This window comes from Papio anubis, chromosome 10 (assembly GCF_008728515.1).
Source record: "Papio anubis isolate 15944 chromosome 10, Panubis1.0, whole genome shotgun sequence".
Classification (NCBI taxonomy): domain Eukaryota; kingdom Metazoa; phylum Chordata; class Mammalia; order Primates; family Cercopithecidae; genus Papio; species Papio anubis.
This window is the reverse complement of record NC_044985.1, coordinates 19,432,415-19,446,405: the sequence shown is the minus strand read 5'-3', so window position 1 is coordinate 19,446,405 and position 13,991 is coordinate 19,432,415. Positions and strand designations below refer to the sequence as shown.

Below are 13,991 nucleotides of genomic sequence, written 5' to 3'. Positions count from 1 at the left end.
GAGAGGGAGCTCACACCAAGTCCCACGCATCCCTGAGTCCTAAGCAGCTACAGCATGGCATCATTTTGAGAGTCCGGTCCCCATCAGACTCCATCCTGCCCCTGGGGTCCAACAGCCCCTGCAACTCCATATCATTGGAACCCTACTTACATCTTCTTGTGTTTACCTGGAGGGCTGCAGCAGTGTGATGCCAGTTGTACCCAGTGGAGTGGCCAGATCCCCAGCATTGTAGCACACATGGTGTCCTGCACCCCAGAAACAACAGTGCAGTGCACCAGGGAGGTTGCTCCTGGGACAAAGGGAGCCAAAGCATGTGCTCCCCAGAGCCTAAGAACTGCCTACCTGAGGTGGCTATAACAGATAGCAACTCCACCCTTTCCAGCAGCAGGGCTGCCACACACATGCTCTGAGGACAGGCTCTGCTGCTGTCCACTGCAGCCTCTGCTTAGGCTGAAGCGTGTGCCACTGGCAGTGACCCCAGCTGCTTCAGCAACAGGGTTGCAGCACATTTGCATGTGCCCTGAGGACTGGCTTTCTTGGCTGCAGCTACTGCCACCACCAGAAGCCAAACCGTGAGCTCCCTGGAACCTGAAAGCCACCTGCCTGAAGCTGCTGCCACGGACAGCAACCCTGCTCCCACCCGTAGCAGGGCTATAGCACACTTGCACGTGCCCTAATGACAGGCTCCCCTTGCCCACCACCACTGGAGCTGCAGCCACCCAATCATCATGCCAGGGCCCTAGGGATCACCCCACCCTGCCCGCCACTGCTGACACCTGAGTGTACCACTGGAGGGCCTGAGGAAAGGTCAAACAAGCCTGGCCCAGCACCCCTGCCAGTGTCTGAGCACATTGCCTGGGGCCTGGGGATTCTCTGCCCTATCAATGCTGGTATCTGTACATTCCTCCTGAGGGCTCAAGGACTGGCCCATCCAGTTCATTGCAACCACTATTAATACCAGTGCCAGGCCGGGTGCAGTGGCTCAAGCCTGTAATCCCAGCACTTTGGGAGGCCGAGACGGGCGGATCACGAGGTCAGGAGATCAAGACCATCCCGGCGAACATGGTGAAACCCCGTCTCTACTAAAAAGTACAAAAAAACTAGCCGGGCGAGGTGGCGGGCGCCTGTAGTCCCAGCTACTCGGGAGGCTGAGGCAGGAGAATGGCGTGAACCCAGGAGGTGGAGCTTGCAGTGAGCCAAGATCCGGCCACTGCACTCCAGCCTGGGCGACAGAGCAAGACTCCGTCTCAAAAAACAAAAAACAAAAAACAAAAAACACCAGTGCCTGCTGCTATTGAGCCCAAGTGTTATCCCAGTACCACTATTGCCATTGCCCATGCCATGCATACTGCCCAGGAGTCTAAGGACCTATCCACCTACCCAGCACACCACTACCACTACCAGGACCTGAGCAAGCCTTGGAAGTCCAAGAATTGGCCCATTTGAACCCATTAACACTAGTGCCCACGTATGCCACCCAGGGCCCAAGGATGGGCATGCTTGACACACCACCACTACCACTCAGGCTAGAGGACTGGTCCACCTGGCATGCCAATCCCCAGTAAAACCTCACCACAGACTCCACTAACAATCACAGACTAAGGCGCTGAGGAAATCACAGACACCACTGGTGCTGTTTACAGATGAAGAAATTATACCAAGACCACACTACTGCATACACCCAGAATCAAGGCTAAAGCATCCTAGCCAATCAACACCATAGATACATCTTCAGGAAAAAGTCTTCCCCTATGAAAGCCAATCCAGAAAATTAAAATAAATGACTGTTACACCACATGTGCAAATTCATTCAAGAGCTTCAACAATAGACTACCTCAAGCAGGAGAAAGAATCTCAGGACTTGAATACAGATCTTTTGAAATAACCCATTCAGACAAAAATAAAGAAAAAAAAAAGGAGTGAACCAAGCCTACATGACACGTGGGAAACTAGAGATTGACCAAATAGACAATTTTGGTTGTTCCAGAAGGTGAAGAGAAGACTAAAGGTTTAGAAAATCTATTTAAAGACAGACTAGTTGAGAATTTCCCAGGTCTAGCAAGAGATTTAGACATCCAGATACAGGAAGCTAAGAGATCCACAAATAGATACAACCTAGAAAGGTCTTCTCCATGGTACGTTATAGTCAAACTATCAAAAGTCAAAGACAAAGAGAAAATTCTAAGAACAGCAAAAGAAAAGCATCTAGTAACATATAAAAGAATCTCCATGAGACTAACAGTGGATTTATCAGCAGAAACCTTACAGGCCAGGAGAGAATGGGATGATATAGTAAAAGTTTTAGGCCAGGCATGGTGGCTTATGCCTGTAATCCCAGCACTTTGGAAGGCCGAGGCGGGTGGATCACCTGAGGTCAGGAGTTTGAAACCAGCCTGACCAACATGGAGAAACCCCATCTCCACTAAAAATACAAAATTACCCAGGTGTGGTGGCACATGCCTGTAATCCCAGCTACTCAGGAGGCTGAGACAGGAGAATTGCTTGAACCTGGGAGGCAGAGGTTGCAGTGAGCTGAGTTTGTGCCATTGCACTCTAGTCTGGGCAGCAAGAGCAACACTCCGTCTCAAAAAAAAAAAAAAAAAAAAAAAGTTTTGAAAGGGATAAAAACAAAAACAAAACTGTCAGCCAAGAATGTTATACTCAGCAAAGTTATCCTTCAAAAATGGAGAAAGCCTTTCACAGACATGCAAAAACTGAGAGACTTCATCACCATTAGTGGCTCTACAAGAAATGCTTAAGAAAGTCCTACACCCGGAGCTGGGCACGGTGGCTCACGCCTGTAATCCCAGCACTTTGGGAGGCCAAGGCAGGTGGATCATGTGAGGTCAGGAGTTCGAGACAAGCCTCAACACGGAGAAACCCCGTCTCTACTAAAAATACAAAATTAGCCAGGTGTGGTGGTGCATGCCTGTAATCCCAGCTACTTGGGAGGCTGAGGCAGGAGAATTGCTTGAACCTGGGAGGCGGAGGTTGCGATGAGCTGAGATTGTGCCATTGCACTCTAGCCTGGGCAACAAGAACGAAACTCTGTCTCAAAATAAATAAATAAATAAAAGAAAGAAAGTCCTACACCTGGAAGGCCGAGGCTGGTGGATCACCTAAGGTCAGTAGTTTGAGACCAGCCTGACCAACATGGAGAAACCCCATCTCCACTAAAAATACAAAATTACCCAGGTGTGGTGGCACATGCCTGTAATCCCAGCTACTCAGGAGGCTGAGACAGGAGAATTGCTTGAACCTGGGAGGCAGAGGTTGCAGTGAGCTGATGATAGATATGAATCTATCTATCTATCAATCATATCTATCATCATGAAAACATATGAAAGTGTAAAACTCACTGGTAGAGCAAACCACACAAAAGAGGTAGAGAAAGGATTCAAATGTTAATGCTACAGAAAACCACCAAACCACAATGATAAATAATGAGAGAGAAAGAAACAATCAATCAAACAAACAAACAAACAAAAAGCCAACCAGAAAACAATCAACAAAATGACAGGAATAAGTCATCACATATCAATAATAACCTTGAACCTAAATGGATTAAAATTTCCAATTAAAATGGTTAAATAGATTAAAAGTGACCCAAAAATATGCTGCCTTCAAGAAACTCACTTTACCTGTAAAGACACATATAGACTGAAAGTGAAAGGATGGAAAAAGGATGGAAAAAGATAGTTCATGCAAATAGAAACCAATAGAGAGCATGAGTAGCTATATTCATATCTGATAAAACACTCTTTATGTAAAAAACAGTAAAAAGAGACAAAGTCACTATATAATGATAAAGAGATAAATTCAGTCAGAGGATGTAACATTTCTGATGCAACCTACACCAGAGCACCCAGGTATATAAAGCAAATATTATTAGATCTAAAGAGAGATAGACTCTAATACAATCATAGATGGGGACTTTTAACACCCCACTCTCAACATTAAACAGGTCATCTAAACAAAAAATCCACAGAGAAACACTGGATTTAAACTGCACTTTAAGCCAAACAGACACAACAGATACCTACAGAATATTTTCTCAAACAACTACAGAATAAATGTTCCCATGTAAAACATGGAACATTTTCCAGGATAGGCCATATGTTAGGCTGCAAAAAAGTTTCAACAAATTTTTAAAAATCAAAATCATAACAAGTATTCTTTCAGCCACAATGGAATAAAACTAGAAATCAATCACAAGAGGAACTTTGGAAACTGTACAAATACATGGAAACTAAACAACATGTTCCTGAATGGCTATTGGGGCAAGAAAGAAATTAAGAAGAAAATTAAAAAATTTCTCAAAACAAATGAAAATCAAAACACAACATACCCAAATCTATGTGACATAGTAAAAGCAGTGCTAAGAGGGAAGTTTATAGCAATAAAAGCCTACATAAAAAAATGTATGAAGATTGGCTTGGCATGGTGGCTTACACCTGTAATCCCAACACTGTGGGAGGTCAAGGTGGGAGGATCACTTGAAGCCAAGGGTTCAAGACCAGCCTGAGCAGCAAAGTGAGACCTTGTCTCAAAAAGAAAAAATTAGCTGGGTCACTTGGGAGGCTGGGGTGGGAGGATTGCTTGACCCAAGAGTTTGAGACTGCAGTGAGCCATAATCTCACCACTGCATTCCAGCTGGGGTGACAGAGCAAGACCCTTTCTTTTAAAAATGTATAAAAATTTAAATAAATAATTAAGGAAACAGAAGAAAAAGAGAACAAGCCAAATCCCAAATTAGTAGAAAAAAAGAAATAAAAATCAGATTACGTTAAGTGAAATAAACTAGGCTCAGAAAGATAAACATTGCATGTCCTCACTTATTTGTGGGATCTAAAAATAAAAACAATTAAATTCATTAACATAGAGAGTAGAAGGATGGTTACCAGAGGCTGGGAATGATAGTAGGAGGATAGGGGTAGGGCAGATAGGGATGGTTAATGGATTAAAAAAAAAAAAAAAGAGTTAGAAAGCTTGAATAAGCCAGGCACTGGTGGCTCATGCCTGTAATCCCAGTACTTTGGGAGGCCGAGGCAGGCGGATCACGAGGTCAGGAGATCGAGACCATCCTGGCTAACATGGTGAAACCCCATCTCTACTAAGAATACAAAAAATTAGCCGGGCATGGTGGCGGGCACCTGTGGGCCCAGCTACTCAGGAGGCTGAGGCAGGAGAATGGCGTGAACCTGGGAGGCAGAGCTTGCAGTGAGCCAAGATCGTGCCATTGCACTCTGTCACTCTGGGCGACAGAGACTCCACCTTAAAAAAAAAAAAAAAAAGAAAGCTTGAACAAGACCTACCATTTGATAGCACATCAGGGAGACAGTAGTCATTAATAACTTAATTGTACATTTAAAAATAATTCAAAGAGTGTAATTGGATTGTTTGTAACACAAAGGATAAATACTTGAGAGGATAGATACCCCATTCTCCATGATGTGATTATTTGACATTGCATGCCCGTATCAAAACATCTCATGTACCCCATAAATATATACACCTACTATGTACCCACAAAAATTAAAAATAAAAAAGTTTTAAATTAATAGAAAAATAATAAAGGTCAGAGTAGCATTAACGAAATACAGAAAAAAAAAGGATGAGTTAAATGAGAAGTTGGTTAAAAAATAAAATGAAATCAGTAAACTGCTAGACAGACTAACCAAGAAAAAAAGAGATGACCCAAATAAAAATCAGAAACAAAAAAGGAGACAAAAAAGGAGTATTACTACAGAAATGAAAAAACCCAGCAGAGAACATTATGAACAAGTATAAGCTAACAAACTAGAAAACCTAGAGGAAATGGATAAATTCCTTGACACATACAAGATTGAGTCAGGAAGAAACAGAGAACCTGAACAGACCAATATTGAACAATAAGATTGAATCAGTAATAAAATATCTCCTAACAAAGAAAAACCCAGGACTGGATGGCTTCATTGCCATATTCTACCAAACTCATAAAGAATAACTAACACCAGTTATCCTCCAACTATTCCAAAAAATTGAGAAGGAAGGAATTCTCCCTAACTCATTCTATGAAGCTGGCATTACCCTGATACCAAAACTAGACAAGGATGCGAAAACCACAAAAAAAGAAAACTATAGGCCAATATCCTTGATGAACACAGATACAAAATTCCTGAACAAAATACTAACCCAACAGCATATCAAAAAGATAATACACCATGATCAAGTGAGTTTTATACTAGTGATGCAGGGATGGTTTAACATGCACAAAACAATAAACATGATACATCACATTAACAGAATGAAGGACAAAAACAATATGACCATCTCAATAGAAACAGAAAAGGCATTTTCTAAATCCAACATCCCTTCGTGATAAAAACTATCAACAAACTAGGCATAGAAAGAACATACCTCAATATAATAGGCCATATATGACAAACCCACAGCTAACAACATACAGAATGCGGTAAAGGTGAAAGTCTTTCTTCTTAGAACTGGAACAAGAGAAGGATGTCCACTTTCACCACTCCTATTCAACATAGTATTGGAAGTTCTAGCCAGAGTGATTAGGCAAGAGAAACAATAAAAGGCATTCAGGCTGGGCGTGGTAGCTCATGTCTGTAATCCCAGCATTTTGCAGGGCTGAGGCAGGCAGATCACGAGGTCAAGAGATAGAGACCATCCTGGCTAACACAGTGAAACCCCATCTCTACTAAAAACCTAAAACATTAGCCGGGTGTGGTGCCGGGAGCCTGTAGTTCCAGCTACTCAGGAGGCTGAGGCAGGAGAATGGCGTGAACCCGGGAGGTGGAGCTTGCAGTGAGCTGAGATTGTGCCACTGCACTCCAGCCTGGGTGACAGAGCGAGACTCCATCTCAAAAAAAAAATAAAATAAAATAAAATAAAATAAAAGGCATTCAAACTGGAAAAGAGAAAGTCAAACTGTGCCTCTTTGCAGGTGACGTGATCTTATATCTAGAAAAACCTAACGACTCCACCAAAAACTCTTAGATCAATTCAGTAAAGTTTCACGATAGAAAATTAACATACAAAAATCTGTAGTGTTTCTATATACCAGTGAAGTAGCTGAAAAAGAAATCAAGAAGGCAATCCCATTTAAAATGGCTACAAAAAGAAAATAAAATACCTGGGAACAAATGTAACCAAGGACGTGAAGGACCTCTACAAGGAAAACTACAGAACATTGATGAAATAAACTACAAAACATTGATGAAAAAAGTTGAAGACACAAACGAATGCTCATGGGTCACATGAATCAATATTGTTAAAATGGTCATACTAACCAAAGTCATCTATGGACTCAATAAAACCTCTATCAAAATACCAATGTAATTTTTCACAGAAATATATAAAAAACAGTCCTAAAATTTGTGTGGAACCAAAAAGGAGCTGAAAGAGCCAAAGCAATACTGAGCAAAAAGAACAAAGCAGGAGGCATCACACTATGTCACTTCAAAATATACACAAAATATATACAAAATATATTACAAGTCTATAGTAACCAAAACAGCATGGTATTGGTATAAAAACAGACACATAAACTAATAGAACAGAGCAGAGAACCCAGAAATAAGTCCCATATGTAAACCAACTTATTTTTGACAAAGGGACCAAGAACACATACCAGGGAATTGACACCCCCCTCTTCAATATATGGTGCATATTTATATGCAGATGAATGAAGTTACACCCCTATCTCACCATATACAAAAATCAACTCAAAATTGATTAAGTACTTAAACATAAGACTCAAAACTGGCCGGGCGCGGTGGCTCAAGCCTGTAATCCCAGCACTTTGGGAGGCCGAGACGGGCGGATCACGAGGTCAGGAGATCGAGACCATCCTGGCTAACACAGTGAAACCCCGTCACTAAAAAATACAAAAAATAGCCGGGCGAGGTGGCGGGCTTCTGTAGTCCCAGCTATAGGGAGGCCGAGGCAGGAGAATGTATGTGAACCTGGAAGGCGAGCTTGCAGTGAGCTTAGATCCGCCACGTACCCAGCCTAGCGAGAAGTGACTCTCAAAAAAAAAAAAAAAAAAAAGGCAATCACAAAAATTTGGGTCGGCGCGGTCATGGCGTAATCCCAGTGATTCTTTGGGGAGGCCGAGACGGGCGATCACGAGGTCAGAGATCGAGACCATCCTGGCTAACACGGTGAAACCCCGCTCTCTACTTTGGGGTGGCCACATAAAACCATTGCCATGCATGGCGCCTGTAGTCCCAGCTACTTGGGAGGCTGAGGCAGGGAGAATGGCATGAACCTCGGGAGGCTTGTGCAGTGAGCTGGAGATCCTGCCACTGCACTCCAGCCTGGGCGACACATATAAGACTCGTTTCAAAAAAGACTCAAAACTATAAAACAACTCGAAGAAAACACAGGGAAACACTCCAGTATTGGTCTGTATAGAAGCTCTTTAATATATAGTTCAATTTGTCTATTTTTGGTTTTGTCACCTGTGCTTTTAAGGCAAAAGAAATCACAGAGTGAAGAGACAACCTGTTGAATAGGAGAAAATATTTGCAAAATGTTCATCCAATAAGAAACATATCTCAAAAGAAGACACAAATAGCTGACAGGTATATGAAGAAATGCTCAACATCACTAATCAACAAGGAAATGCAAATTAAAACCACCAAGAGATACCATCTTATCCCAGTTAAAAATGGCTACTATTAAAAACACACAAAAATAACAGATGCTGGCAAGAATGTATAGATAAGGGAACTCATGTACTGTTGGGTGTGAATGTAAATTAATACAGCCATTATGGAAAACAGTGTGGAGATTTCTCAAAAACAAAAAAAAAAAAACAAAGAAAAAAAACAACTAAAAATAGAATTACCTGCCGTATGATCCAGCAATCCTCCTACTGAGTATTTATCCAAAGGAAAGAAAATCATTATCTCTAAGGGATACCTGCATCCTCACGCTCATTGCAGCAGTATTCACAATAACAAAGGTATGGACCCACCTAAGTGTCCCTTAACAGATGAATGGATAAAGAAAACTTAGTATATATATACAACAGAATGCTACTCAGCCATAAAAAAAAATGAAATCTTATAATTTTCAGCAACATAGATGGATCTGGAGTTCATTTTCTTAAGTAAAATATGCCAGGCCCAGCAAGACAAATATCACATGTTCTCACTCTTATGTGGGAGCTACAAAAGTACATCTCATGGAGATAGAAAGTAAAATGATAGTTATCAGAGGCTGGGAAGGGTGTGTATGTGGTGGGGCAGGGAGGATAAGAGAGGTTGGTTAATGGGTACATAATTAGATAGAAGGAATAAATTCCAGTGTTTGATAACAGAGCAGGGTGACTAATTAACAACAATGTATTCTGTATTTCAAACAGCTAGAAAAGCAGACTCGAAATGTTCCTGACACATAGAAATGATAAATACTCATTATATATCAATAAAGAAAGTGGTTGCACAATGGTGGAGGGTAGGGGAAGTTACCTGTTTGTTAAAGCCTTAATAAATATTTATGTATCTGAAAAAAATATATCAAAAGATAGCTAATTTAACCAAAAGAATGCCTCTGGAATAGGCCATTGAAGCTAATTATTGACTATTTCATTAGCTCATTGGTTCATTAACTGGCTCATTGACTGATACCTTTCTAACATCTTTTGAATTTCTTGAAGTAAAAAATTATGCCACAATAGTACTGAACAACTGTCTCCCTCTATCTTATGTTAATCCAGGAGTGCCCGAAATGGGATTATTTCAATTAATCACCAAAGCATATTTGAATATCTATTTTAAAAAGTCTTTTCAATTCTGGATTTTAATGCTTCTAAATTTTAAAAGTAAATGTAAGTGTGAATTTTACCATATGTAAATTAGACTCCAAACAAATTGAACAAAAGTACAATGGGAAACTAGGGCCTAGTTTTCAATCACAATAGCTACCACTATTCGAACAAGTACCATGCTGTTGTTTAAAAGTTGTATATATATTATTCAATTCTCCCAATGAATTAGGTATTATTGTTATCTCCATCTTACTGATGAGGAGGGTTTTAGTCATTTGCTTAAGGTCACACAGCTAAAAATTGGAGACTGGACTCAACCCAAGTCTGTTTGACTATCATAAGTTGTATTTCCATCTTTAAAGTCTGCATTTAAGTAGATCTCATTGGTAGTCTCATTACTGGGTGCTGCTGTTTCTAATGTGTTTTTCCCTTCTTAGGGACCAGCATGAGCGACCTTCTGCTCTCCAGCTCCTGAAGCACTCCTTCTTGGAGAGAAGTCACTGAACATACATCAAGAGTTTCTTTCCAGTTCCACTGCAGATGCTCCCTTATTGCTTAATTGTGGGGACGATGGCTAAGCGATCTTTGTTTCCCTACTGAAAATTCAGTCTAACCCAGTTTAACTAGATCCTATGGAGTCGCTAAATGGAAGCTTCAGTTACATATTAGCCTCCTCAAGTGTCAGACATGATTACTTATAGTATCAGAAAAAAGTTTCTTAATAACAACAAAAAACATATTTCAGTGTTTACAGTTTTGATTGTCCAGGAACTACATTCTCTATTGCTTTACATGACATTTCCTTTTATTTTTGGCCTGTCCTGTCAATTTTTTAATGATGTTAGTTTAAAATAAATTGTAAAAACAACTTATATTTTCTTGCTTGGTGAGTAAAGACACTTACTTGATTCGTCCAAAGCAGACTAAAGGCAGGAAGGTAAGTTAAAGAGATTCTAGATTCTGTACTTTGGCAGCAATCTTAGCCTTAAAGATTCTAGGAGGTTCAAGGCCTAATAGGAGGAGGTGAGGGCCTCGGCATTTCATTATCAGAGGGCCCCTAAACTCCTCAGATGTCTCCAAGAAATTGTGCTAGTTAAGGTGGCATCATAAATCTTGGGCTCTGTTTTCTCTGTAATTTATTTGTAGTGATTTGAAGTTTTTGTTTGTTTGTTTGTTTGAGATGGAGTCTTGCTCTGTTGCCCAGGCTGGAGTGCAGTGGCATGATCTCTGCTCACTGCAAGCTCCGCCTCCCGGGTTCATACCATTCTCCTGCCTCAGCCTCTGGAGTAGCTGGGACTACAGGCGCCCGCCACCTCACCTGGCTAATTGTTTTGTATTTTTAGTAGAGACCGGTTTCATCGTGTTAGCCAGGACGGTCTTGATCTTCTAACCTCGTGATCCACCTGCCTTGGCCTCCCAAAGTGCTGGGATTATAGGCGTGAGCCAACCGTGCCCAGCGATTTGAAGTTTTTATCTATTTGCAGTGAATCAGGTCATTTCCATATGCAGAACTAGCTAAGCCTAAACCAGTTGGTAGGACAAAAGCTAGTTCTGGTAAGGGAAGGATGAGTCAACATACAAATTTTTCCAGAGACCTTTGCTCATTTCATCTGAATAGTTACCTCTGTTGAGGTCATCCTTCAAATACTGCCATTCCCAGAACATTAGTAGACCTCACAAAAGTGAGCATGGATGAGTTAGTAGTATTACAAGTCATTTTAAGTTGGTGGATTAAGCTATATATATATATATATATATATATATATATATACACACACACACACACACACACACACATATTTTTTTTTTAAAATCTGAGTCTTAAACTCTATTGCCCAGGCTGGAGTGCAGTGGCATGATCTCAGCTCACTGCAACAACCTCCGCCTGCCAGGTTCAAGTGATTCTTTTGCCTGAGCCTCCCGAGTAGGTGGGATTACAGTTGCCCACCACCACACCCAGCTAATTTTTGTATGTTTTGTAGAAATGGGGTTTCACCATGTTGGCCAAGATGGGGTTTCACCGTGTTGGCCAGGTTGGTCTCAAACTCCTGACCTCAAGTGATCCACCTGCTTCAGCCTCCCAAAGTACTGGGATTACAGGCGTGAGCCACTGTGCCCGGCCAGGATTAAGCATGTTTCCATTGCTGTTGATCTTGCTCATCCACTAAACTTCGCATCTATTGTTGTGGTTTTTTTTTTTTTTTTTTTTTTTTGAGATGGGAGTCTCGCTCTGTTGCCCAGGCTGGAGTGCAGTGGAGTGATCTTGGCTCAGCGCAACCTCTGCCACCTGGGTTCAAGTGATTCTCCTGTCTCAGCCTCCCGAGTAGCTGAGATTAAAGGCACCTGCCACCGCGCCTGGCTCATTTTTGTAGTTTTAGTAGAGATGGGGTTTCACCATCTTGGCCAGGCTGGTCTTGAACTCCTGACCTCATGATCCACCCACCTCGGCCTCCCAGTGTTGGGATTACAGATGTGAGCCAACATGCCCAGCCAGCACCTATTGCTCTAAGCTATAGTCACAGATATTTTTATTGGCTGCCATCATTTCAAGGTGGTTCAACTACAAATTACCTTTAGGAGTATTCTAATACTAGTATCAGGATTTGTCAAAACCAAGCTGCTTTAGTTTTTATGAAATAAATGTGAAATGCTGTCCAGGTGAGGTAAAAACAGATTTTACTTTGGACGTGTAACATTAGATGAGTCTTTGTCGGTATACCTTTTCTTAAATTTCTTTTTTTTCCATATTTAAGAAATTAGGCCGGGCGTGGTGGCTCAAGCCTGTAATCCCAGCACTTTGGGAGGCCGAGATGGGTGGATCACGAGGTCAGGAGATCGAGACCATCCTGGCTAACACGGTGAAACCCCGTCTCTACTAAAAAATACAAAAAACTAGCTGGGTGAGGTGGCGGGCGCCTGTAGTCCCAGCTACTCGGGAGGCTGAGGCAGGAGAATGGCATAAACCCGGGAGGCGGAGCTTGCAGTGAGCTGAGATCTGGCCACTGCACTCCAGCCCAGGCGACAGAGCGAGACTCCGTCTCAAAAAAAAAAAAAAAAAAAAAAGAAATTAAGGGAAGAATATGTCCTTTATTTTACTTGCTTGTATCTCAACATGACCAGAAACAACATAACTTTGAAAGGTTAGGGCTTATTCCTTTTCCATTTTGGAGGGATTTTCAGCATTATTTCAAATCTGAATATTATATTGGATTTTAAAGCAACTATTTATAATCAAGCCTGTTAAACCCTATGGGGAAAGGGCAAAGAGTAAGACATGTTAATACTGTGTATAGAGATCACAGTAATAGACACATGAAGTTGGTGTTAACAAGTTTACTCCTATTCTACTGAAATATAAGGATACTGAAGACAATTTTGGAATATTGAACAGAAACTTCAAAATGCTGAAGTTTTGGCTGGGCAGGGTGGCTCACGCCTGTAATCCCAGCACTTTGGGAGGCCGAGGCGGGTGGATCACTTGAGGTCAGGAGTTCGAGATCAGCCTGGCCAACATGCTGAAATCCCGTCTCTACTAAAAATACAAAAAATTAGCTGGGCATGGTGGCGTGTGCCTGTAATCCCAATTACTTGGGAGACTGAGGTGGGAGAATTGCTTGAACCTGGAAGGCAGAAGTTGCAGTGAGCCGAGATCGCACCATTGCACTCCAGTCTGGGCAACAAAAGCGAAACTCCATCTCAAAAAAACAAAACAAAGCAAAAAAACCTGAAATTTTCAATAGGGAAGCCTTGGTCCTCAAAGCTTCTGTGTTTTTGTTATTCACTGTGTTTAAGACATGACCAATTGTTTGGAATTACACTCTTCATTATAATTGCCCATGTGTGCTCTCTTCCTTTTGAAGAGGGTCTGAAAGGATGTTGGCAGTGGAGGTAGGTTGCGGCTGGGATAGCTAGCATTCACTGAGCTCTCGGCAGAAAAAGGCACATCCTTTCTTTCTAGCTGCTGATTGGGATGGCAGTATCATTCTTCCTTTATTAAACAAAGAACAGGGTTCAGAGCTAGCTTTCTTAAGGCTATCCAACTCAAGGTGGGAGTTGGATTGTCACCCATAAAGCTCTTCCCTGCTGCCTCCCACAAACTCATAGTTTATAAATGGTAGCAGTCACATCCTAGTTTTACCGAGTCCAGTGAAAAACCACTGTGATGACGATAGATACAGCAGTCCAGTTCTTGATTTTGAGTACTTTAATGGTG

At 41.7% G+C, this 13,991-nt stretch overlaps 1 protein-coding gene across 1 annotated transcript in view; it reads left to right on the top strand.

The window, feature by feature from the left end:
* Positions 1 to 10,649, top strand: part of MAP3K19 (mitogen-activated protein kinase kinase kinase 19) — a 65,794-nt gene extending 55,145 nt beyond the window's left edge. The window contains exon 11 of the mRNA XM_021923533.2: positions 10,216 to 10,649. Coding sequence (XP_021779225.2) covers positions 10,216 to 10,282 — 67 coding nt within the window. The 3' untranslated portion in view covers positions 10,283 to 10,649. The remainder of the gene's footprint in view (positions 1 to 10,215) is intronic.
* Positions 10,650 to 13,991: the final 3,342 nt, after the last annotated feature.